Genomic DNA, 27,666 nt, shown 5'->3' on the forward strand with positions numbered 1-27,666 from the left:
CTTGTTGTTGCCAAAAGGTAGGTGTGTGTGTGTGTGTGTGTGTGTGTGTAACACAGTTTCATACAGGAGAAACCTTCTTGGCCCTGGGTGTGATAACATAGTGTTCTCTGCAATAAGAAAGAGACTTTATCGTGTCGGTTAACGCTGATATCAGCATGACAATAAAACATCCCTGATAACAACTGAGGTAAGGTGTTTTCTCACACTGGGCACTCTGTCAAGTGAGATCTCTCACTGTAAGATAACAAGACAATATAAAAGACCCGCCTTTAAAATATAAGAACAAAAAAACATAAATGCATAATTTTGCCAGTTAACTTTTATTTAACCTTTAGCAAACAGCCAAAAAAAGCATCTAGATTAAGAATTCTCCACCATTTATGACATGATTAGCTTATTATTACAGAATGTAGTCAAATTAACTTGTTGCCTCTGAAGTCTGCAGCCTCTCCTGTGAGACTGAGAAAGAAAGCAGCTTTACTTCTTGCTTTCTTTGACCAGTTGTTCCACTTCCTTCATGAAGCGCAGGCAGAGCTCATCCTGCCACGGCAGAGCAACACACTGAACCGCCACAGGTAGACCCTCACCACCAGTCACTGCCTGAACACAAAACACACTCCTGTCACTTAATGCTCAGCAGCTGAACGCACCACAGTCTCCTTCATCCACCTACTGTAATAAAAAAACCTCTATAAATATTGGAGCCGCAATAGACTGATGTGGTTCAGTTCTTGGTTCTGTGTAAAGTCATGTTAAGTACATAAAATTTAAGTGAATGTTCAGAGTAATACATCACATTTTTAAATAACATTCCACAGAAAAAAAATGCATTAAATTGCATTTCTTAATTTAGCTATTACAAGATAAAACTTGTGGCACGGTGGCACGGTGGTTAGCACTGTTGCCGCACAGCAAGAAGGTCCTGAGTTCAATTCCAACATCAGGCCGGGGTCTTTCTGTGTGGAGTTTGCATGTTCTCCCCGTGTTTGTGTGGGTTCCCTCCGGGTACTCCGGCTTCCTCCCACCGTCGGAAGACATGCAGCTTGTGGGGATAGGTTAATTGGAAAATCCAAATTGCCACTAGGTGTGAATGTGCGAGTGAATGTGAGCGCGAATGGTTGTCTGTCTCTGTGTGTTGGCCCTGCAACAGACTGGCGACCTGTCCAGGGTGTACCCCGCCTCTCGCCCTGTGACAGCTGGGATAGGCTCCAGCGCCCCCCGCGACCCTGAAAAGGAGAAGCGGAAGCGAATGGATGGATGAAGATAAAACTGATACTAAGGGGAAATTAGATTCAAGCAAGTAATGTTTATTAATACTTCAACATGCACAGATGAGTAATAGGGAACATCAAACGATGAGCTCTATAGCCCGAGACAGATGTGCTACAGCAGCTGATTGAAACCACATTAAAGTACACTGACGCACATTCACAAGTAATCAAAAAATCTATATTTTAGACTTTACATCAGGGTCTCCTGACTTGTTGTTGCTGCATGAAAAGCTAGCCTGACACTGAGTCTAAGACAACAGATTTACTAAACAGGGCAAAAGAGCACAATCCCCAAATAGTGTGGATAGGTGTTTACCTAGAAAAAAAAAGGTTTTGCAGAGTTCACATGAAAGTTATGTACAGGTCCTTCTCAAAAAATTAGCATATTGTGATAAAGTTCATTATTTTCTGTAATGTACTGATAAACAGTAGACTTTCATATATTTTAGATTCATTACACACAACTGAAGTAGTTCAAGCCTTTTATTGTTTTAATATTGATAATTTTGGCATACAGCTCATGAAAACCCAAAATTCCTATCTCAAAAAATTAGCATATTTCATCCGACCAATAAAAGAAAAGTGTTTTTAATACAAAAAAAGTCAACCTTCAAATAATTATGTTCAGTTATGCACTCAATACTTGGTCGGGAATCCTTTTGCAGAAATGACTGCTTCAATGCGGCGTGGCATGGAGGCAATCAGCCTGTGGCACTGCTAAGGTGTTATGGAGGCCCAGGATGCTTCGATAGCGGCCTTAAGCTCATCCAGAGTTTTGGGTCTTGCGTCTCTCAACTTTCTCTTCACAATATCCCACAGATTCTCTATGGGGTTCAGGTCAGGAGAGTTGGCAGGCCAATTGAGCACAGTAGTACCATGGTCAGTAAACCATTTACCAGTGGTTTTGGCACTGTGAGCAGGTGCCAGGTCGTGCTGAAAAATGAAATCTTCATCTCCATAAAGCTTTTCAGCAGATGGAAGCATAAAGTGCTCCAAAATCTCCTGATAGCTAGCTGCATTGACCCTGCCCTTGATAAAACACAGTGGACCAACACCAGCAGCTGACATGGCACCCCAGACCATCACTGACTGTGGGTACTTGACACTGGACTTCAGGCATTTCCCTCGCCCCAGTCTTCCTCCAGACTCTGGCACCTTGATTTCCGAATGACATGCAAAAGTTGCTTTCATCCAAAAAAAAGTACTTTGGACCACTGAGCAACAGTCCAGTGCTGCTTCTCTGTAGCCCAGGTCAGGCGCTTCTGCCGCTGTTTCTGGTTCAAAAGTGGCTTGAGGGGAATGCGGCACCTGTAGCCCATTTCCTGCACATGCCTGTACACGGTGGCTCTGGATGTTTCTACTCCAGACTCAGTCCACTGCTTCCGTAGGTCCCCCAAGGTCTGGAATCGGTCCTTCTCCACAATCTTCCTCAGGGTCCGGTCACTTCTTCTCGTTGTGCAGCGTTTTCTGCCTCACTTTTTCCTTCCCACAGTGTTGTAAAGGCTCACCTTTCAGCACATTCACTTCACCAAATGCACCTTGTTTCTTTTCCTCACCTTTGATTGGTTGTGGTGCTTGGCCTTAATTGCACTCACCTGTCACTCGTTATATAAGGACTGCACTCACCTACCCCTCACTCTTTCTTCACTCCCACATGGGGTGGCAGCTGAGGTGAGTATCTCTTTGAGTCTCCTGAGTTCATGTATCGTTTCGACTTACTTAAATCATACTTTGTCCTTTTTTAGAGATAGCAGTCCATGTGTGTCTTTCCTTCCTTTACCCATTATTCAATAAAACAAATAAACCTGTAAATGATTGACTGCTTATTGTCATTCTAATCGGATGAGCCCATGATGATGACTACTTAAACCCTGAACCTTCCTCCAAAACATGGTCCTTCGAGCCGGATTAGTGTTAGCGTCATGGATTCACAGTAGCCATTGACTGAAGATTTGAGACGTTCCGGTCGTGAAAGGAGACCTCCTGCCCACCTGCAGCAGTATGACGTTCAGTATCCTGGAAGTAGAAGTACTAGATGTGATGCAGAGAGTCAAACAGAATGCCAGCATAGTGAACCAGACACACATGGGCTGCAGGATCCTGACGGGGAGTCAGAAAGTCAACCAGAGACATCCCCTGCTCCTTTACCCACAAATCAAAATGAGGTGATGAGGGAACTCCTGATGACGATGAGGGCGATTAGGCAACTTATGGTTCAATTATCTCCTCCCCATTCTCACAGTTCCTCCAGATCTTCAATTCACACTGTCTCATTTGATGAAAGCAAATCCTCTGTATGCGGTTTACGAGCCATTCCCCAAACGCATCAGCAACACGAGCAGTTCCCAGTGATTGATCCAGCAACATGTCAATCACCCACTCAGCCCCCACAGGTTAGCCGTCACTCTGGTGCAGTTCCGGCTGCTAGCCCTCCTGTCCCTAATTCAACAATATTAGATGCTGCAGTTCCTTCAAGTGGTTTGCCTAGACCAGTTTTTCCTACACCAGATGAGACTGCTTTTAATTTCCTGGTCACGCCACTGCAAGGTCCGCACCAGATTTCCTGTGTTCAACCTGCTGTTCATCTAGATGAAGATCCGCTCAACCTCTTGTTTGCATTCAAGAACCAAGGCAGCACCCTCCTGTAAAGCAGCAACCAGCTACATCTGATGGTTTGCATGCACAAAAACCTTCGGTACCCATTACTGCTAGTTCTAGTCACCCTGTTAGCACTAGCTAAAGCATATAGTTAGGGCTGGACCAGGTGACCCTGAATCCTCCCTTAGTTATGCTGCAATAGATGTAGGCTGCCGGGGGATTCCCATGATGCATTGAGTTTTTCCTTTCCAGTCACCTTTCTCACTCATTATGTGTTAACAGACCTCTCTGTATTGAATCGTATCTGTTATTAATCTCTGTCTCTCTTCCACAGCATGTCTTTTATCCTGTCTTCCTTCTCTCACCCCAACCGGTCGCAGCAGATGGCCGCCCCTCCCTGAGCCTGGTTCTGCCGGAGGTTTCTTCCTGTTAAAAGGGAGTTTTTCCTTCCCACTGTTGCCAAAGTGCTTGCTCATAGGGGGTCATATGATTGTTGGGCTTTTCTCTGTATCTATGAAGCACCTTGAGGCGACATTTGTTGTGATTTGGCGCTATATAAATAAAATTGAATTGAATTGAATTGAATAGAACACATGTGTATAAGCTTGAGGGTCCTTCTTTCCCAGACCTTACCAGAGAAGATGAAATCCAGTATAGGCTGTTACGAATGGCCCTTACTAACCTGCTTGACCCTCATGAGACAGAGCACTTTAAATATCATGTCCTTCTCGATCATCTGAAAGTAGACCAAGCTAAACGGTTACCTATTTCCTTTTCCTATGCTCCTGACCCATACACTCAAGCCATCAAACCTCTTGATGAGCGTTATGGGCAACCAAGACAGCTAACATTGAAAGAGCTACGTAATATACTGGAGCTTCCTCCTATCAGAGCAGGTGATGGTCGGACTCTGGATAACTTTGCTCCCAAGGACACAACGATCCCACAACCAGGGATCGAACCGGCGACCTTCCGGTTACAGATATGCTTCCCAATGATGTATGACTTATCTTTGTTCTCATCCTGGTTGCAAATGGAATGCAAGTGTCAACCAAGAAAGGACAGTGCCATTTCATCCTTTAACCAGCCACGACCTGCCCATAAGTACACCTCTCCACTCACAACAATATTACATGGGACAATGCATCCGATCCTGTACAGGCAGCACAACCCATCATAATGACTAAGGCAAGATGTGCATATTGCTGCTCACCTGAACACCACATTAGCAAGTGCCCTGAGTTCATTAACAAGACAAAGGATGAGAAAATACACTGGATAAAGAGAAACAAACGGTGCTGGCGTTGTGCTAGAACTCATCAGGCTGCGAAGTGTGATCTGAGGAAATTATGTGCCACCTGCATGGGAAGACATCTACAGATCCTATGTGAGGTGAATCAGAGACCTAGAACTGAAGTTAATCCTGTAGTGAGGATACTGTACTTTGATAAACCTAGTGACTGTCCTAGTGTACTATTAAAAGTTGTGAAAGTGCTCCTGCGTAATGGCAAAAGAACCCTGGAAACATATGCAGTACTTGACGATGGCTCCCAACGTACATGCTTCTGACATCAGCAGCTCAGCATCTCCACCTAACTGGGAAAGCTGAAAAATTATCACTCAAAACTGTCCATCAAGAAGTTGAAACTATTCAAGGTTCTTCTGTAAGTTTCCAGATTTCTCCTATCGCACATCCAGAGAAAACTTACACAATTAATAATGCCTTCGCTACAAGTCACTTAGCACTTTCAGAACACACCTACCCCGTCTCCTCTCTTCAACGGAGATACAAGCATCTTCAAGGTATCCCATTAACCTTTATTAACAAAGCAGCTCCACTACTGCTCAAAGGCTCTGATCATACCCACCTTATTACGCCTATTGCACCAGTTAGACATGGACCATTTGGATCTCCTGCAGCAGTCAAAACCCGCTTAGGATGGACACTCCAAGGTCCAATCACAGACTTCCAACCCCAGAGCAGTTCCACGTATGCCCAATGTTTGTTCACATCTTCCAGTTCAGGTTCAGGAGAACCACTCCTTTCGAGCCTTTTTTCTTATAAAAAAGGCTCGAAAGCCGTTTTTACCATTTATTCCCACAGTAAATATAAACAACGACAGTATTCAGGAAGAAAACCAAACATTGCAGATATTTTTATTATAACTCTGGTTTTACGTGGCCGATCAACACAATGTAAAAACTGGTATAAAGTCGTCACTTTTTCCGTCAATTGCTCCGTCTGTCCTGCTCACATCTCCAATGGTTGTACACATTGTCATTAACGTGGCTTCACTCCACATCAGCCACGCCGCTTTGCTAGCTAAAACACCGGTGTCGGCACATAAGGACGCTGTCATAGCCTGTCAACCACGTTGATTAGCTGCGTATATACGAATGTGAATCGCATCATTGGCTGGACTATGGGATAAGGTGGCATCGTTCTAATCCCATACGGGAGCAACCAGTCACTTACTGATGAAGTATTTATTTTAATTTCAATTCAGGTTAGATTTTTTTGTGCGCAACGCAGATTTTCTGTGCGCAGAGACCGTGCCAGCAGTGTGCAATTGCGCACGCGCGCAGCTTAGAGGGAACATTAATTGAGTGGTTTGGTAGTCAGTTCCTTGGAATGGTTAGTCTGATTAGCTATCGATCTTGCTTATCGGCTGCACTTGCAGATGAGATACAATCAGCTGATTTCAATTCATATGCCGCAGGGCGAAAATAGTGACACAGTATACAACGTGGATATAAACATTACTTTTATTTTAAATTGCAGAAAAAAACAAGCGTTAAGGTACAGTGAAAACGTCCAGAACAGAAACAACTGCAACAGTTTTTAATCTACTGCACAATATTTTAAACATTGATCTGCTATAAAAAGACAGGCCAGGAAAATCTCATTCACATTTTTCTGTATTTTATCCTCAGTTACTTTGACACAAAGGCATCTGCTGTGATGGTTACACCTCCAATAAAGTCTCACATGTGTCAGCTTTTTTTATACAATTATAAAAATAGGGATATGTACTGATAAGTGATCAGAATTATAACATTTCTGGAGTACTGGAGTCAAAATCGATACGCAGCACTAATTTTATGGAGAAATACGAATGTAATGTAATGAGTTGTGTAACAAATTGGCTTCACCTGGGAATAATTAAGTAATGTACTGGATGGCCTGGCCTGACACAACGTGTTAGTAAATCTGGCTCTATGTTTTCACTCAGTCTTATCTCACTGGTACATGTTGCCTACCTCTTTGAAGAGTTTGTCCCACATGTCCTGATAACAGCCCTTATAGTGCTTGAGTTCCTCCTCATCCTTTGCGGTCACTGTGGAAACAGTGACTACACCCGCAGGAAAGTTTAGGAGATTGTAGAGCATCGTGTAGCTGGCAGCAGCTGAAAGTGTAGAAAACAAAAATAAAGAAACATAAACACCATTCTTAGCCTTTAAAAATGTTGTTGAATGTTGATGTTTAAAGTGTTCACATTTTAAACATCTTTAAAGTCCTTAGATTACAGTGTTTTAAAAACAAAGTGATAGATACAAAAACTAAGTTGTCTGTCATACTGAGTGAATCATACTTGAAATTTTGCCACAGTATAAGAAGTTGTAGGCTGGTCCAGTCACAGGACACAGCAGCACATCAATGTTGCAGCTCCTCCAATGTGCTATTGTCTCATGAATGTAATCCTAAAGAAAACACAGGAGATCTCAATTTCATCTTCGTACTTTCATATGTGACCATGCATCATCAGCTGACAGTACCTCAACAGCAGCATGTTGCTTCCACAGCTCTGGAACAGATCTAAAAATGAAGCAGAACGTTTGGATATAATTCCTAGCACATGGAAATGTAACAAAGAAACTGAGATTCAAGCACAAATGAATAATTTCAAGGATACTTTCTCACCCAACTCCACAAAGAGCACCAAAGTTGGCAGAAACACGAGGAAACTGCCAAAAGAAGAAGATTGGTTTGAAAATTAATCAAACCAATCTCTAAATTAATATGTTTCGGTCACAGAATTAGAGGACTCACCACGGGTTTGAGCAAGAATGAAATGGTTTTCTTCAACCACTTGGGAAAGCCGTAAGGAAAAACCTGAGGCTCCAGAGAAGGGTCCACAGGTCCCCCTTCCCTAAAATGAAAGAGATCATTGGCACAGGAGAAAACAGTCTGTTCAGAGACACTGAAATGAGAATTACTGTAATGGTTTCAAAAAGAACCACAACCCCATGTTGTTCATAAAGACAATGGCAGCATGGTGATGTTTAGTGGTTAGAACTAAAAAGAAACAAAATCTCTAAATGTTAGATGATTTAAGTTTAGAAAACAAATGGTAATAACTGACTTATTAAATGGAACAACTCACAGTTTTTGTAGCAGGTTGGTAGCTCCATCTGCTAAAATACCCTTTATCAATAGTTCAGGGAAAATTTGATCCATCTTCAGTGGACAGTAAGGGACGAGCTAAAGACACAAATGACAGGATTAATGACCTATGACTCATATCACATACGTGGCTTGACAGTGATCATAGTGTGTGTGGTGACGTCTTACTGTGTGCCCTGCTTGCTCTAGCAGAGCTTTGACCTCTCTGACGCTTCGGGCCATGCTTGGAGATGGATGCGTGTAGCCATCGCTTTCCAAATAACCAATCCTTAGAGGTCTGGAGCTTCTGTATATCTAAGGGTCAATCATTTTTACTTCCTCAGTCAATTAAACATAATCAGTTTGCAAAGGTTAAGATTACAGCCTGTAAAGTTAGTTCTGTATCTCAGGAGATTAATAACAGGTGAGGTAAGAGTTAGGGGTGCAACGATACTCGTATCAATATTGAACCGTTCGATACAGTGCTTTCGGTTCGGTATGCATATGTATCGAACAATACAAAATTTTTAATTTATTTTATCAACTTTCCTTCTGACGATACTGTCTGTGTTGAACGCTCAGTGGATCTGCGCTTGACAGTGCAGCCTAGGCGGAGTAGTCAAACGCAGATTCACTGAGTGCAGGGAAAACTAGCGAGACAGAAGTTAAGCTCTCCTTGCAACATGGCAAATTGAACCTCCCCCACCCTCATTCAGATCTGGCGTTTGGAACTATTTTGGTTTTCATGTGACGTATGACCCTGAAGGTAAGCGCGTCATGGACTAAAGTAAAACAGTATGTTGGATGTGCCACGCAATGCTCGATTACATGGGTGGGAACTAGTGTGTTAGCGCAGTTAGCTTGTTAACGTGTTGGCCGTCCAGCCCCACGCACGGGGCGATCTGCGGTAGCTCGTTAACGGAGATTTGCCGTGTTGTGGCGTTAATGTCATCTCAACGAGATTAACGCTGACAGCACTAGTGGGAACACAACGAATATGACTGCACATTTACTCCGACATCATCCTAGTGCAAAGACAAGTGGAAGCAAACAAAAACAACAAGCACGCATGCTACAAACTTTACCCGAGTCATTTAGACAGCCGTTAGCACATGATTCTTCTTATGGGGACCTGATATGTTTAATATGCTGCTGAGACTATAGCCCAGAAGAAGCGTATAGTATAGCTTTTATTTTGGAAAGAGCCATTTCTCTGTAATAAACTCTCTTTTCCAAAGATGAGTGATTCCTCAATCAGATACAGGGCTCGCAAAATCGCTAGCCCGACGTCCCGGGGCTAGCGATTTTTTCCAGTCGGGCTACCAAAATCTATCTCTGCCCTGCCCGTCGGACTATTGTAAGAAGGAAAAATATATGTCAATGCTTTTGCATTCTTTCAGAAATGTAGCTGGGTAATTATGTCATTGGCATCGGTGAGCCACTGTCAATATGTGACATATTGAAATCGTGTTTGAATTTGCGCTTGTTTTTTGCTTTCACTTTGCAATCGCGCAAACTGTGTATAGAGAGCGGCAGCACTGATTGCTGAGTGATCATAATTTGCGCACCAATTCCTCTGACATCGTCTTATCAATCGTTAGCTTACCATGCAAACATGACAAGTGAAATCTCCCGCAGCAAGCTTAAACATGTGAGAGGTTGATCGCGCAGAGAATCGCTGAGTGTCATGTGAGTGCGTGTGTAAAAGCAGCAGGATATATATTTTAGTTCTGCTGAGCCAAATAAGACAGGTCAGGGTGAAGAAGTGACAGCCAAAGAAAAGCTTACCACAAAACGGAAAAGTTATGACAAATCAGACTATAAGGCAAAAAGAAAGTGCAGCTTTATAGGTTTCATGGACAAAAGAATTTCTGTGGCTGCAATATGACGAGCTAAACAACCAGGGCTGCACATAAGTGGTCCGCAGGTGCGCATTCGCTGTCAAAATAAAAAACGCGCACAAGATAAGAAGTTGCAGCGCGTGTTTGCATACATAAGATTTTCTGGAGGAGGACAGACATGTGTTTAGAACTCTTAAAGATGTCGAAGAAGCAAAATCCTTCAAGCAATTACTTTGGTGTTCCTCCACCTCCAAAGAAATGTCAGAAGGAGTCCGAACCACAAAAGAAGCACGTATTCTCGGAAAAGTGGTTGCAGGAGGTGAGCTGGCTTCAAACAAATGATGAATGCACAGACATGTGGTGCAGAATGTGTCGTGAAAATCCCACTCTAGCGGACAAAAACACTGCCTTTTATATGGACGCAAACTCCCGTTGCAACTTCTTATCTGGTGCGCGTCTTTTATTTTGACAGCGAATGTGCACATGCGGACATCTTATGTGCAACCGTGTAAATAACATAATTTTCTGTCGGGTGTGTTGTTGGTTTTCCCTCGATTTCTGAGTCGACAAGCGCCTTTGTTACTGGGACCAGTAATTTTAGAACCCATGAGAAATGCAAGAAATGCATAATTGCTCAGTCTGCAATATCTTTCCCAGAACAAACACCAATTGCAAATAACATACTAAAAATAAACCTGAAAATCAGTTTAAAACAGCATACTATGTTGCAAAGAGTGAGCTACCACTGGCACAATTTAGCAGTCTTTGCAAACTTCAAAAAGCAAATGGCCTCGATCTTGGTTCCACTTGCCTCTTACCCGTGTGTTGGAAAGGCTGTCAGCTGTGTGGGGGAGCCCCCTTGTGGCGAGAGAGCACAGTTGCACTATTGAGCACATGTTCCAGTGATCAGAGTTGGAGCTAACACATAGCAACAGCCACCCAGCAGACTGACTCAGCAGGGGATGTCTACACACTGTGTGAGTTGTGTGCGTCGCTAAAGAACTGTGAGTAGACGTGGAGCCCTGCCTGGAAAGGACAGTTTTAGCCTTTTATGCCAATTAGACATTTAGTGGATGTAGAAGTGCAATGTGTATCGACCTGTTCGCTATGTGGCTAGTTCATGCTACTAATGCTACCTGTTATGCTACATACCTGCTAGCTGTAAGCTAAACGATTTGATGTTTGTGATATATTGTTGTTGGGTGTATTGGCAATCAATGTCATGTACTGTAAGGGTTTGGGAGTAGTGTATGAAACATGTAGATGTTCATATAGGAATTCCCATTTGTAGTTCTGGTTAGATTCGAAGAACGCTAATGAATCATAATTCATGACTTAGATGTTTATTACATTCAGTATTCTGTATATGTTCTGTTCACAGACCACACACCCACACCCCTCACCACTCTGTAAGCCCGCGGTTGCATTACTGTGTTGCTGTACTGTGCTGTTAAGCAGAGGAATCACAGTAAAGACGGTATAACCTTTATCTGTGCGTCCTGTGTTTTCTGACCGACACCCCAAGGTGAACACCACTGCTAATCAGCCAACGCCTATACAGTCCTGGGTTCAACCCAAATTAACACCGTGACTTTAGTGGAAATTTCAAATTCAGGATCTGACACAGACTGATTCATGTTCTACACAGTTCTTACAAGTTCATAGAAATTTCTGTTCAATTAGAACCAAGTATTTGAGTTGATGATTGTAATTTTTATACAACGTTGTAATTTGTTTTTCAACAATTTTTTGATTAATGTTTTGTTTCCTTTACAATAATATATTTTAATGTATAATATTGTAAAGGAAACAAAACAGGAAACAAAACATCAATCAAAAAATTGCTCTCTTTTTTATTCGGGCTACTTAAATTTATTTTGGGCTACCAAAAACTGAAGAGTCCCTGCCCGAAGGGCTACCAGGGACTTTGAAATTTTGCGAGCCCTGAGATATATTTATTTATTTTTATTACTTTTTTGTTTCAGCAACATTAAATTTAAAAACTGTACTTTTGCGTTAAAATATATATTTATAATTTTAATAAATGACAAATTAAAAAGGCATGAACATTTTTTTTTGTATCGAAAAAATATCGAACTGTGACACCAAAGTATTGAACTGAACCGAACCGTGAATTTTGTGTATCGTTGCACCCCTAGTAAGAGTAATATAAAGTGAAGCATTAGGACAACTGTGTATTGCCTTAATTTGTAGCTTTTAAACAAAAGAATAATCATTAACAGATTATATGAACCTCACAGTACAGGACACACCTCCATGTTAAAAGGTAATGGTGGAACAGTGGGGTCCAAAGAAAACTTGTGGTCACAAAGAAGTGCCTGCATGCACAGAGCCAGGCTGTCCACATCTCTTGCCATGGGTCCAGGAGATGACGGCACTAGTTTCATACAAAATATAAAGCAGTGACTCAAATATTTGAGACAGTTTGTGTCTGTGAAATATTGCTATACAGTGGTTATGTAACTACATTTACTTTACATGTAAAGTAGATATGTTTCTTACCTGACTTTTGCCCTTGATAAATTGGACGAACTCCCTGTACACTAATCATTACCCAAAAGTGTTAATAAAGCTTAACTCAGCAATGTATAACAAATTTATAAAACCTGACTGAATGAGACCCACCTGAGCCGACCTGCAGTTGGTTTGAAACCACAGATTCCACAGAAGGATGCAGGAATACGGATACTGCCAGCTATATCAGTGCCTATACCAAGCAGGGAGCCCCCTCCCCCGATGAGAGCCCCCTCCCCACCAGATGAACCTCCAGAGGTCTTCTGGGGGTTATGAGGGTTCACAGTCTGCCCGTAGATAGGATTACTGCAGTCATAGCTGAATGTGGCCAAAGACATATGGGTAATGAGTCCTTGCATATTATGCACACTTGTAATGGGCAAAGACAACTAAATAAGTGGTCATAGTATTTAAATGTACTCCAGATTTATGTCAATCTCTAATAAAAGATTTACCTCAAAAGAGCTTGAGGCAAGTTGGTTCTCACAAAGGGAATAGCTCCTTGTTTCTTCAGGACTTGAACAAGCACACTGTCCTTTTCAGCGGGCTGGTCCAGGTTAATGACCACACCACAAGAACAGTCATGATCCTTGTGTTGGAATAAAACAAAGACAATAATTGTACATCAAATACCTGAGCTATGATGCTCGAGAATACTGTACCATACTTATAAATACTGATGGGAAATACTTCAATACTCCCAATTCCCTGAGCCACGGGGGGTTGGGAAGCGCTTCTGTAACCGGAAGGTCGCCGGTTCGATCCCCCAGGGCAGCTTTGGCTACAACTGTAGCTTGCCTCCACCAGTGTGTGAATGTGAGAGTGAATGAATAGTGGCATTGTAAAGCGCTTTGGGTGCCTTGAAAAGCGCTATATAAATCCAATCCATTATTATTATTATTATTATTATTAACTGTAACTGAAATTTGCATTGCATAACCTTTGTAATACCTTAAATGCAAGATTTTCTTTGATGCTAACTGGAACTCCGTACAAGAGACCATCCTTGTTGGAGCCAACAGTTGTCAGATGTTCCAAACTCTCCAGCAAAATTTCAGTGCAGCAGTTCAGCTTTTTGTTTACAGCCAGAGTCTGTTGGAAAGGAAACATCATCATCTCCATCACCTTTGTAAAATGTTGCTGCTTATATGAATATTATTATCCAGTGTGTCTAAACTTAAACTGTAATAAGACAATTCTGTGTAAAAAGAACTAAAAAGCAGTGAGTTATAAGTAGGACTAATTTCAAAAATAAATAACATTTGGATAAGCCTGACTAATGTAAATGATTACTTAGTGTTAAAATTAGCTTTGCTGTATTTTATCTATTATGAAAGGTTTGTGTCATGCTGGATATTGAACCTTTTCCATGTAAGAGTAAAACACATCCTCGGGGCGCAGGAAACCTTCGTTCAGCTGCTGTGTCAGCTCAGACAGGGAGAGCGTCAGGATCAAAGCAGAGTCAGTTGTCGGATGCTAGGAGACACAGACCCACACAGAATCATTATGTTATTATTATTTCTTTTAAAGGCTGCAACAAAGAGACGCAACCACATCCATGTACAGATTCAGGATTCTTCCTTCCACTTTTTTTTTTTTTTTTTTACAAACTTTCTCAAACACAGCAATGAGTTCACTGCACTTAAATGGTCTGCACAGTCCTAACTTTCATTTTCATGCTCAAGCATGGAGACATTACAAAGTGCCAGTATTTTGGTATTTAATGACTACACCTCTGCCAGGTTAAACTAAAAGCAGATCATTAGCTGAGATTTCTCAATAAAGAGAAAGTAGAAAAACCCCCAAAGCTCTGAACTCTCACCGATTGTTTGTACCGGAGCACCGCCTGCTCTGCCCGCTGCAAGCTCTCGTCTCTCCTGTTTCTGGCTCTCTTGATCTTTTCCTCTGCCTGTCGGAGGCTGTTGATCTTTTTCACCCGCACAACCAGGTATCCCACAATGCAGGCAACACCAGTGCACAGAGCCGCTGTCCAGTTGTCCATCTTCACTCTCTTAATAAACAGTTAAGTGTTCTGCGTGGCTTTCGTCTTTGCCCTGTGGCTGCAAAATGCAAAAATCCAAGTGGACAAATGGATAAATCAGTGGATAAATCAGTCAGATGTTTAAACACGATGACAGGCTTGTCTTGTTTTAGGTGTGGCCTCTTGTGCATGTGCCATAGCTTTCCTAATCTACATGCACAGCAACATGGCCATTCATTTCAATAATAACCCACATTCTAAAATGTAAAATCTAATTAGTTCTCAGAAGGTAAAGAAATTATGCAAAATCGTTGCCTTAAAGAAAAGTACAGCTTACTTAAGATTGCTGAGTTAGAGCAACTTATTCATTGTGAATACACAGCAGTAAGAATAGCTTGATTTTTCTGAGTGAAAAATACTAAATGGTAACCACTGACATAAACATTTATTGTTTAGCTAAATTAAAAAATTGTTTGTGGTAACTTACATTTTAACATTTTGCTTATGTGACCAAGTGGTCGGCGGAGTTATAAAAGAATAATAAAATGACAACGCTACCTTGGGGAATTTCACCCCCAGGAAATATATATTTAAGAAAAATGGATAAAAGGAATAAAGAGAGGCCGCACAGATTCAAGGATGCACACCGAGGCAGATTGGCTCCAATATTAAAACTGTTTTATTTATAGTAAAAATAAATAAAATATTAGAAAACCAAATGTAGCGACGTTGTTGACAGTGTCCTAAAACTTTAGGACACTGTCAACAACGACGCAACACAAGAAGAAAATCACTACAGCCCACCCGGTGCTGTACAAAAAGTGTGAAAATGACCCACCACCTGAGGTCCCAGGCCACTGGCACGTCCTCCGTTCACCGAAATTGTCAAGGAGTGCAGTGTGGCAGGCAGGAGTAGGACCCAAAATACAGGCGCTCAAACTCAAGGTGTTAACTCAAAGTCACAGCTTTATTGGCTGGCAGGAAAAACCATACAAACTAAACTAAGAAACAACAAACTAAACACACAGGGAGATCCACACAGCAAGAGGGACGACGCAACACTGACTCAGAGAAACAGAGGGTTTAAATACACTGGGAAGTAACGAGGGGAATTAGACACAGAAGGAGGGCACAGCTGGGAGAAATCAGGACTGACGAGACAAGGAAAGCAGGACGCATTCACATAAGACACGGACCTTCAAAGTAAAACAGGAAGTACGACATAGAGACGCGAACTTGACACGGTGGAGATAGCAACTAAGAAACACAGAGACAAACCATAAGGTAGAGGACTCTAAGAACCGAAAGACACAGAGGTAAACTCAAACATGCAGACACAGACTTCCACAGAACAGAGGGTACACAGAGAAACATGAAGGGCAGGGGATCGAAACTAGAAACCATAGAATAACTCGCACAAGTACAATAATACAAAAAGCACAAAGAACTAAACATGCTGGGTCAGGGGACCCAGGACCCTGACAGAAATATAACACAGAAATACGTTAAAAGAATAAAAGGACACTGAGCGTCCGGCTCGCTACAGATCATAAAAAACTAAAACCAACTTTAATAACCTTAATAAAAGAAATCACACACACACCATACTGGAAGGCTTACGCCCCACGAGTCAACTAAAACTCGTGCTGGTAGTAATTGTCCAGGCCTCGATCACAAGCCGGTCTGGTTCCCCACAGGCTGAGATCGGCAACTGAGGCAGTTTACGGTTCCCAGCACGACAGAGGCGTGGGTACAAGCAACAATCCAGAATAAAATAAAACCAGGCGAACCAGAAAAAGTTAAGCCTACAGTTTCACGATGAGAAAAGACAAGACAAGACAGCAGGCTCCACCGAGGTGGAGCCCTCACAACAGCAGCTGGGAAGGCGTTTCACTCTTCCGATTAAGGTCGGGCAGTTTGCCACGGAGATGTGAAGGCAGAAGGGGCGATTTTAGCCCAGTTTTGGAGGTGCTTCAGCACCCCCAAAATGAATCAAAGCACCCCCAAGGATGTCTTACTTTTTTTGAAAATATTTGCTGTTTGTGGGACACACTACTAAAAGTATAAAAAGCTACAGTACTTAATTGAGATGGAACATTTTAACAACAAAAGTATAGATCCCCCCCTCCCCCCCTCCCAAAATGGTTTGTTCCAACTCGGCTCTCCCATACTCACTCTAGCGCCTTTGCTGCCAGAGCGATGGTGGCTGAGACGGAGCAGAGCGGAGGTGGAAGTGCCTGGCTTAAAACAGGACATATTAGCTGCATTTAACTTTCAGTTACTCTTTATGTAGTTGGGTAGGAGTCAGACCATGTTTCTTTTAACTGAAAGACATTACACCAGGTAACCTGCTGTGTTGAAAACGTGTTTTCCGATGATGTTTGCTCTGTAGTAAAATTAGCGATATTTGACTGCCCTGTTGATCTCATTGAAATGTATACAGCCTATTTAAAATCTAAAACTTAACATTGTCCATAGCCTGCTGTTGTTACCACTTTCCTGTTTGAAATGTAATGAGAGAAACTGGTTATTTTGTCATATGTGCCGATCTTGAACCCAAGGTACTAACTAGCTAACTGACCCGATGCCCATTAACCTTATAACTCCTGTTGTGTGTGTGTGTGTGTGTACAGATTGTCACTCCAAAGAGGGAGAGAGGAAAGAGGGGAACATGAGGACAAAGTACAAGATCAGGAAGTACCAGGTAAGTAAACAGACAGGGAGTACTAACAGGCAAAACAGGAACTGTTAAACTGGCAAAGAAAAAGAAAGACAAACAACCAAATTTACTCATATAATCTGGACGTTGTGTTCTCCCTATATTAAAGCTGCTATACAGAATCTGCAAAACAAACTGGGTTGTCATCCCTGGCACTGCATTACCATATTGAGCTTCAGTCAGAGGAAGTCACGGTTGCCAAAGACTTTTTGAAGCTCAAGAGTGAAGCTGGTGCCATTCCAGATATGTTAACATTGTACAATCTTCTGGATAATCAGATCTTCCCCAAACTGAAAACTGTTATTCAGGTTGCCCTAACAAACCCAGTTAGCAGCTGTAGCTGTGAAAGGTCTTTTAGTGTCTTGAGTCAGCTCCATACCTGGCTGAGAAGGACCATGGGTCAAAGCAGACTCCAGCACCTGGCTGTGATGTCAGTTGAGAAAGAGATGCGTGAGAGACTTGACCACCAAAATGTGACAGACAGATTTACCAACCTCAAGGTGAGGCGACATAGGTTAAAAGAAAAGAAAAAATCTGCAGAGCCATAGTAGTATCTGCAGTAAAGATCTTTTCATACATTGTATACATTGTACCAAAGGCCAAGTGTCTCCATTTTCTAATAATATTTTGTATATTTCAAGGACTCTTCTACTTTTGGAGCGTATTTTTTATGTATCTGTATTGTATTATACATACACTTTAGAAGTGAATCTCTGTCCGAAAAATGTACACAGTTTACTTTTTACTCACTATGAGCATCATTCATCATCTTCCCCCAGTAATTAAGGTTAGGATATTTTTTTTTTTTTTTTTTAATTCCAATCCATTCTTCTTTGGCAGCATTTAAATAACCTTGATCAGATTTGATGGTTTTGTTACAGACTTTTCAAAAAAGTGTTTTGCTATTCTTTCAAAAATGTGGGGATTAAATTGTGTTAAAACGTACAAAACAGTGATGTCATGTTTTGTGACGAGGACCCAGGTGTAGCTGAGATATAATATACTGAGTGTGAACATTCTCAAAACTGTATTGTATATAGTTTTTTTTTTTTTTATTGCGTAAATTTAATTTTTGTAAAACTAAGGTTCCACGTGTCACTGTTGAAGTGGGGCATTAATCAGTGTGACGCCACTTGTAAACGTGTTGCATGTGTGGGGTTTCCTAGCCAGAGCGGCATGGATTCCACACTGGTGAGGCACACTTTCTGCAGCTCCTCTCCCTGTACTAAATTATAGTTTAAATTTGGTGTAGTTGTCTTTGCTAAGTATTAGTTCTTATGGCTAAAAGCTCCCAAAGTGTTTTTGATTGCTTTGAACGAGGAAAATAGTAATTGGAACTGCGTTTTATCTGTTACACCTTCCGTTTATGTGTTGCTTACTTGTGCTACACAGGAATGAGGAGAGGCCTGCTATTGCTGTGTGACACTGATTTTGCTGCTGCACTTTGTCTTTTAGGTATGTGTAAATGTATAGGTTTTGTTTTATGTGTATAATGAGTTCATGACCTGAGGCTGCACACTGAAGTTGTTTGAATATGTATTGTGTAATTAATCCATCTTAGTGGGGATTTAAATATTAGAAGTTATTATTAGTGGCTTCATATTTGTCTCTGTTTTACCCCATTATAATATTTGATTTTAAAGTGGCTGTTGTTTTGATAGATTGTATTTTCTTTTATATATTGTAAGCAGAGCGGCATGGATTCCACACTGGAATGAGGAGAGGCCTGCTATTGCTGTGTGACACTGATTTTGCTGCTGCACTTTGTCTTTTAGAAATAAATCCAGTTTCCAGCCAGTCTGTGTCTGTCGTCACAACGCAGTCAACCATTTGAAATCTGCTACATAAAAGTGGTGCCGTGACCCGGATTCATCTGATCAGCCGCTGCCGATCGCCGAGGTTGAGCTGGACACTTCTGACACCTGCGATATCAGCCAAATTATCTTGTGGATCCTTTTGAAAAAAAAAACCTCAGTGTTTTGTTAGTAGGCATTTCTCCAAGATACACGTGTTAGAGTTTAACTGGGCTACATTTACATGTGTTGTATTTTTCTGGGTGATAAGCACTTTCGTATTTTTCTTGTTTCCAATTCTTTTTGTAGTTATTGTTAATTTCCTGTAAGTAACATGACTGGTAGGGGCCAAGGCTCCTTTAACCTTTTCACGCCAGTTGCTGGGAGAGGTTGGAGACTGTCTGGGGCAGATGAAGTTAGGGACAGATCCATAATGTCTCATGATGAGCCATCAGAATCAGATGACATTATCCAAAATAATGCTCATGGGCGCCAGTTTTCAACCCCTGCTTTGAGTGATGACAGCACACACAAGGAGCTACGAGAGCTTATTGGTGAGCTGGGGACTCAGATAGGTGAATCAATCGCTAGTCGGTTATTATCCAGTCAAGTCCCGCTTGGTCCAAACCAGACAGCTCCAACTGAGTCCTCCAAAGTTAAGGGCCCTGATACCACTCTCGACCTCTCCAAAATGAACCTAGTGGTCAGACAAGATATCAAAAACCCACCTATGTACCGAGGTGATGATGCAGATAAGTACTCTGTTCATGAGTGGATAGATATGATGGAAGTGTATTTGGAGAAGACAGGGTTGTCTGGAGCCATGCAAGTGGATGAAATCTTGAACCACCTCCTCGGCAGAGCTAAAAACATTGTTAGGGTGGGTTTGAAAAGTAACTCATCTTCTGGTGCAGTGATCAACCCTGAGACCATCTATGCCATACTCAGGTGTTATTTTAGTGATAGCCCTGGTTCTTGTCAACCACTGGCTGACTTCTATGCCACCCAAGCAGTTGCAAAAGAAACACCAGTAGACTATTGGGTGAGACTTAATATCGCTGCTGAGACAGCTGACAGGCACTTACAGCGCCAGGGAGGCAAAATGGAGAACATGGAGGCGGAAATAGCCATGATGTTTATCAGAAACTGTCCTGATCCCAGCCTCGCCTGTGTTTTCAAATGTAAGCCCATCAGTAAATGGACAGTAATGGAAGTTCAGGAAGCCATTGATGAACATCAAAGAGAGTGCCATGTAAAGAAGAAGAGTCCGAGCTCTGCCAGACCACATCCCCTCCTCGTGGCCACTGCAACAACCACAAGTGAATCACCTGAACTTGAACTGAACCATGCCCAAGTAGGTACAGTAAAGTGTTCCCTGGATAACCCGGTTAAGACCACTGGAGTTGTCGCTTCAGATTCAGGTGCTCTAGACCGCGTGCTCAGTATGCTAGAGAGGACTAACCTAACGCACTAACCAGCCTGCCCATCCCGTAATCAAACCACAGCCTCCAGTCTCAGCCAGGTTCCCTTCATGCCAGGTTTGTGGTAATAGCTCACATTCTACACGCACTCACTGCATGAGAGAAAGGAGATGTCTAGGTTGTCTGGAGGTTGGGCATCAGAGAAAAGACTGCCCCAGAGCAACTGAGCCCATTACCCAACAAAGCAGTCCCCAGGGAAACTAGGATGCTTGCACTTGAGAGGGGACAGTGTGAGCGAGGAGTGTGAGACCCTCAATCCCAGTGATGACATACAGACTGTATACAAAGAAAGCTTGAAGTGTGCCCCACCTGGTACTGTTGTACTTTCCCAGAACATAGTAAGACTTGATGAAGCAGACAGCCTATTTTACACGAATGCATTGGTGAATGATAAAGTCTCTTTGCAGGCTCTTCTTGATACAGGTTCCATGGCGTGTACTTTGAGCGAAGAGGCGGAGCAAGAGTTAAAGAGCGCTGGGGTTGCACTGGAATTAAGCGACATTCGCACTGACATTATGCTAGTGGGCTGTGGTGGAGTTCAGGTTAAACCCAAATGTATATGTGAGCTGAAGATGGAGGTGTATGATTGTACGTTCAGAGTGCCCGCTCTAGTGGTCCCGGGTCAGAAAGACCAGTTAATTTTGGGGACAAATGTCATCAAACACCTTCTCAGACACTTCAGGCTGTCTCCCTATTTTTGGCAAGTCCTGAGTAAACCCGAATCAGCAGAAGCGCCCGAGATAGTACAGTTTCTGAATATGCTGTCTGGCATTAATAGGTGGAGGGGTGACAGAATGCCAGATGTCATTGGCACTGTCAAACTAGCTCAGGCAGTGACTCTACTCCCCAAGCAAGAACACCTTGTATGGGGCAGACTGCCAGCATCATCACCCCTCTCTGAGGGCAGTGCCATTCTGATTGAACCACCAAAATCTCAGACTCATAAAAAAGGTGTCATTGTCTGCAGAACTGTGGTTTCTATGAGTGGCGATAGGTGGGTCCCTGTTCGAATCCTGAACACCTGCGATAAACCTATCACACTGAGACGAAACACTAAGGTGGCAGATGCCTCCACTTGTGTAGCTGTTGAAGATCTTGAAGTGGCTTCTGATCAAAATCCAGGTGAGACACTTAAAGTCCAGAACCAGACAGTGTGTAGCGACACACAGAGTAGCTCTCCCTCCTCCACTAGCCTTCGTGACAGCCTGCAGAAGGTGGGGTTGGAAGATTTAGATCTCGACTCTTGTGAAGTCTCAGACCACTGGAAGGCTCAGGTACTACAGCTGATCCACAGATATGAGGATGTTTTTTCCAAGAGTAAACTAGACTGTGGGCTGGCAAAGGATTTTGTCCATCGCATCCACCTGTCTGATGACCGGCCATTCAGACTTCCCTATCGACGCGTCCCCCCAGGGCAGTATCACAAGTTGCGACAGGTGCTCACAGAGATGGAGGAGCGTGAACTGATCCGCAAATCCAACAGTGAGTGGGCGTCTCCACTGGTACTGGTATGGAAAAAGAATGGAGATCTCAGAATATGCGTTGACTACCGCTGGTTGAATGCACGCACAATCAAGGATGCCCATCCTTTGCCCCACCAGTCAGACTGCTTGGCAGCCCTGGGAGGTAATGCAATTTTCAGTGCCATGGATCTCACCTCTGGTTTCTACAATATTGAGATGGCAGAGGAGAATAAAAAACTAACGGCATTTACAACACCAATGGGGCTCTACGAGTTTAACAGACTCCCCCAAGGCCTGTGCAACAGTCCGGCAAGCTTCATGCGTCTCATGATGGGCATATTTGGTGACCAGAATTTCCTAACCCTGCTGTGCTACTTGGACGATTTGCTTGTTTATGCACCCAGTGAAGCAGAGGCTCTCAGGAGGTTAGAGATTGTGTTTAGCAGACTACGTGCTCACGGACTGAAGCTAGCTCCTAAAAAATGTCATCTGCTTAGGAGGAGTGTGAGATTTTTGGGTCATGTTGTGACTGAAGGTGGGGTTTCGACTGATCCTGACAAGGTTAAGGCGATCACTGCTATTTCAGAGGCTGACCTCATGATGGAGGATGGGGTTACGCCATCTCAGAAGAAGATAAAGTCATTTTTGGGCATGGTAATGTATTACCAGCATTTCATACAAGACTGTTCTAAGATTGCCAGGCCCCTTTTCACCCTGACTGCTGCTCCGAAAGGAAAAAAAGTAAACGCCCGAGGTGCTGCTTCTTTCCGGAGGCTCAGCCCAAGTGACTGGAGAAAGGAACATGTTGACTCGTTTGAACACCTGAAGGCTGCACTCCTTGGCTCTGTTGTGCTTGCTCACCCTGATTTCAACAAACCATTTATCTTGTCAACAGACGCTTCACAGGACGGTTTGGGTGCTGTATTGTCACAGGTCCAAGAGGGCGAGAGTAAAGCACGTCCCATTGCATTTGCCAGCAATGCCCTTGCCCGTGCACAGAGAAACTATCCTGCCCATCGTCTTGAGTTTCTGGCACTAAAGTGGTCTGTCTGTGACAAATTTAGCCACTGGCTGAAGGGGCATAGCTTTACAGTCTGGACAGACAATAACCCTCTAACATATATTCTCACAAAGCCTAAGCTTGATGCATGTGAACAAAGATGGGTGTCAAAGTTGTCCCCCTACAATTTCAGCATCAAGTATATTCCTGGCAGTAAAAATGTCGTTGCAGATGCACTGAGCAGGCAGCCGTTCATTCATAACCGTGTTAGTCAGAGACTCATGAGTGAACCCTATGCAACTCTGTTAGAGGAGTCACAACAAGTCAAAGAAATCTCAGTTCAGGATGCATTCAGGCTCAGTGCCAACCACCAAAGTGTTGAGTGTTTAGCCCCTGCAGAGAGTCTAGGATGTTGTTCCCTGACTAATGATGAAGTTTCCGCAGTTTTCACAGGTCACACTGAGTGGGACCAAGGTCCAAAACAGAGAGCAATCTCCTGGTTGTCTCAAGAGCTAGATCGGCTTCCCTCACTAAGCCAGAACACCTTGTCTGCCTTCTCACTTCAGGAGCTACAGGAGGAGCAGAGAGCAGATGTGACACTGTCCCAAGTCATTCCGTTTGTCATACGTGGTCGACGCCCATCACGTAGAGAAAGAGCTCACCTGTCACATAAAGTGCAAAAGACAATGAAACAGTGGGAGAAATTGAAAATGCTGGATGGTATCCTGTACAGAGTGAGTAAAGACCCGCTCACTGGCAAAAAGCGCCATCAGTATGTGACTCCATCCACATTAATCAGTCAAGTCCTGTCAGGTGTCCATGATGATGCTGGCCATCAGGGTCAAAGCAGAACTCTGTATCTAGCTAGGCAGAGATTTTTCTGGATCAACATGAAGCATGACATCCGTGAGCATGTCAAGTGCTGTAAACGTTGTGTTATCAGTAAGACACTTGAGCCTGAAGGAAGGGCCCCTCTTGAAAGTATTAAAACTACCAGTCCTCTTGAGCTTGTCTGCATAGTCTTCTGGTCCGCGGAAGATCACAAAGGCAAGAGTGTGGATGTTTTAGTAGTGACTGATCATTTCACCAAGATGGCCCATGCTTTCCAGTGTTCAGATCAGACGGCAAAACAAGTTGCGCGTCAGTTGTGGGACAGATATTTTTGTGTCTATGGCTTCCCTCAAAGGATCCATTCAGATCAGGGTGCCAGTTTTGAGATTGAGTTGATTCAAGAGTTGCTGCAGGTAGCTGGAGTGCAAAAGTCAAGAACAACACCTTATCACTCTATGGGTAATGGTCACACTGAAAGGTTTAACAGAACCTTGGGAAATATGATCAGAGCCTTACCTCCAAGAGAGAAACACAAATGGCCTCAAATGCTGCAGACACTGACTTTTATCTACAACTGTACTGCTCATGAGTCCACTGGCTATGCACCGTTCTTCCTAATGTACGGGCGTGTCCCCAGGTTATCAGTGGATGTCATGTTCCACAATGTTGCAAGGGACAATGATGTAGCAGATTATGACAGTTATGTAAAAAGGATGAGAGATGACCTCAGAGAAGCACTCACACTGGCTCAAACTAACACCGGAATCAGTCAGCAGCGTCAAACAGACCTGTATAACAAAAAGCAGAAAGGTGCTGACATTGAGGAAGGGGATCGTGTTCTTTTGGGAAACAAGGGCGAGCGGGGCCGTAGGAAGTTAGCTGATAGATGGGAGTCGACCATCTATACTGTGGTCTCCAAGAACCCCACATGCCATACGTATCGCATCAGGAATACCAAGAGTGGACAGGAGAAAGTTGTCCATAGGAACTTGCTTTTGCAAGCTAATTTCCTGCCCATTGAATCTGAGGGTGAACCAGAGATGTCTTTTGCCAGTGAATCAGAACTCGGCCAGGAGCAGAGTCAATCTGATGGAGAATCTCCTGTTGCTGATTCTGAGGTTGACTGTACTGAACGCACAGCTCACTGGGTAGCTAAGATGGCAGATGATTGTGTCCCAGCTCTTAGAGGACCCCAAGAGAGTGACAGTGTTGGGGACAGTATCTGTGCGCAGTTTGATGATGAGGAGCATCAGTACAGTCACAGTGTTGACAATGAAGTAGCTGCTTACCCTGAAGTAGATGATGACAATGACAGCAGGGTTTGCGCTACCCCAGTTGAGGAAAGAGCACCACCAAGTACCAGTTATCCTGAAAGTCAGCCAGCCAGTGAGGTTGGGAGCCTCAAGAAACCTGGCAGTGTGCCCCCAAGTAATGCAGTAGGTCAGATCAGGACAAGAGTGGGCCGAATGGTGAAGCCTGTGAATAGGCTGATCCAAAACATGACACAAAGGAATCTACAAACAGGCAATGTGGTCAGCAGCTTTGCCAAGAATCTGTTTCTGTGAGGACTACTTGTTCCATATATTAGGTGATCTTCATGTTGGATGTCATCATTTATTTTGAGATTGTTTCAAGCTCAGGGTAATATTCATTACATAGTAGCTGTCGTTGTATTGTTTGTTCAGGATAGTGTATAAGGCACTTTCTCTTGCGAGTAAACATTAGGGGGTCTGGCCAGCTTTCTTTTGTCTACTCTCCCAATGAGTTGGGAAACATATTTGTTGCATTTATCACCAGTAAATTTGCAGATCACTGACAGTTACGAATTGTTATTTGCGATGCTCAGTTGCTCACCCTTACCTAACGAATTTTGAGAAGTTCAGGCGGGAGTATGTAGCTGAGATATAATATACTGAGTGTGAACATTCTCAAAACTGTATTGTATATAGTTTATTTTTTTTTATTGCGTAAATTTAATTTTTGTAAAACTAAGGTTCCACGTGTCACTGTTGAAGTGGGGCATTAATCAGTGTGACGCCACTTGTAAACGTGTTGCATGTGTGGGGTTTCCTAGCCAGAGCGGCATGGATTCCACACTGGTGAGGCACACTTTCTGCAGCTCCTCTCCCTGTACTAAATTATAGTTTAAATTTGGTGTAGTTGTCTTTGCTAAGTATTAGTTCTTATGGCTAAAAGCTCCCAAAGTGTTTTTGATTGCTTTGAACGAGGAAAATAGTAATTGGAACTGCGTTTTATCTGTTACACCTTCCGTTTATGTGTTGCTTACTTGTGCTACACAGGAATGAGGAGAGGCCTGCTATTGCTGTGTGACACTGATTTTGCTGCTGCACTTTGTCTTTTAGGTATGTGTAAATGTATAGGTTTTGTTTTATGTGTATAATGAGTTCATGACCTGAGGCTGCACACTGAAGTTGTTTGAATATGTATTGTGTAATTAATCCATCTTAGTGGGGATTTAAATATTAGAAGTTATTATTAGTGGCTTCATATTTGTCTCTGTTTTACCCCATTATAATATTTGATTTTAAAGTGGCTGTTGTTTTGATAGATTGTATTTTCTTTTATATATTGTAAGCAGAGCGGCATGGATTCCACACTGGAATGAGGAGAGGCCTGCTATTGCTGTGTGACACTGATTTTGCTGCTGCACTTTGTCTTTTAGAAATAAATCCAGTTTCCAGCCAGTCTGTGTCTGTCGTCACAACGCAGTCGACCATTTGAAATCTGCTACATAGGCACAGAGAGACTTGATGAATTTAAGAAACTTATGATTTAATAAAGAAATTTGCAGACTTGCACAGAGAGGGTAAAATTATGATGACTGATAATGGAGATGAAGACAACAGAAGATGAGGACAGGGAGGAACAGGGGTTTAAATGCACCAAGGAGACAGTCAGAGAGAACTCGGGACAACTGGAGACATTTAGGGATGCAGGGACTGACAGAGACGGGGAAGAAGTCTCATTGTGATGAGTAAAGTTTACCTTGCCTGGATGGGCAGCTCTCTGGGTGCTCAGCACCCCCAAATCTCTGATCCTAGAATCGCCCCTGGCAGCAATCAAACCCTAAAACAACAGATAAATATAACTTTAGCCTCCGCTAATTGTGAATGCTAATAAAAATAGTTTTAACGGCTTACCCCAGGACCGGAGGCGCTGGTGGAGATAACTCGAGCACCTCTCTCCGCAACGCCGGAATAAAACATAAACTGCCGCGCTGTAGCTTTCATATGATCTACTCGCTTGCTGATCAATCCGTTGTGGTGTGCCAGCATTGACTGCTGCTTTTTGCCAAACGGATGGGAGGAATAAACCAGGAGAACACCGGCTTAACTTTATATGGACTGGTGCCACCTTGGAATCAATATGCAGGTCGGTTACTAATTAACCTAGTGGCGCAGCCGAGCGCAAGCGCAGTAGAGCGAGCGAGGGAGAGAGAAAGAAAAAGAAAGGCGAGTAGCCCATCCGGAAACACTTACATACAAATTAAATGCAACTAAATCCCATTAAATTTGTATCACTGTGACTTAAAAGATTTCTAGTCCAACAACACAATAAACAATATAAAAAGTGTATGTAAATATGAAGACAAAATAATAATGAAAAACACTTCTTGTAAAGCGTTAAATCAGCGTAACGATTATTTTTAAACGCAAAAAAATTATCAGCCAACATACTGGAAGCTGTTCTCCTGAACAACAAACAGCCACTACTGTAGCTGGTGTTATTTAATGTTTTAATTAACGGG

At 42.9% G+C, this 27,666-nt stretch overlaps 1 protein-coding gene across 6 annotated transcripts; it reads right to left on the minus strand.

Annotated features, from left to right (window-relative positions):
• Window positions 1-231: 231 nt before the first annotated feature.
• Window positions 232-27,194, minus strand: LOC146490692 (fatty-acid amide hydrolase 1-like). 6 transcript variants are annotated; one of them, XM_085150186.1, is made up of 18 exons: window positions 27,059-27,094; window positions 26,904-26,984; window positions 17,709-17,752; window positions 14,452-14,689; window positions 13,992-14,105; window positions 13,581-13,721; window positions 13,085-13,218; window positions 12,741-12,947; window positions 12,618-12,658; window positions 12,368-12,492; window positions 8,443-8,568; window positions 8,255-8,352; window positions 7,921-8,020; window positions 7,792-7,835; window positions 7,647-7,686; window positions 7,463-7,571; window positions 7,131-7,276; window positions 232-600 (listed from the first exon to the last, which is right to left on the minus strand). In XM_085150186.1, the coding sequence occupies exons 4-18, from the start codon at window positions 14,629-14,631 to the stop codon at window positions 478-480; spliced, it is 1,728 nt and encodes a 575-aa protein (XP_085006312.1). In that variant the 5' UTR covers window positions 14,632-14,689; window positions 17,709-17,752; window positions 26,904-26,984; window positions 27,059-27,094; the 3' UTR covers window positions 232-477. The 6 variants fall into 6 exon arrangements, with proteins under 6 accessions (XP_085006312.1, XP_085006314.1, XP_085006317.1 ...); XM_085150188.1 differs by lacking the exon at window positions 17,709-17,752 and having other exon boundaries at window positions 27,059-27,107; XM_085150191.1 differs by lacking the exon at window positions 14,452-14,689.
• Between the last annotated feature and the right edge of the window lie 472 nt (window positions 27,195-27,666).

This window comes from Neolamprologus multifasciatus, chromosome 23 (assembly GCF_963576455.1).
Source record: "Neolamprologus multifasciatus chromosome 23, fNeoMul1.2, whole genome shotgun sequence".
Lineage (NCBI taxonomy): Eukaryota > Metazoa > Chordata > Actinopteri > Cichliformes > Cichlidae > Neolamprologus > Neolamprologus multifasciatus.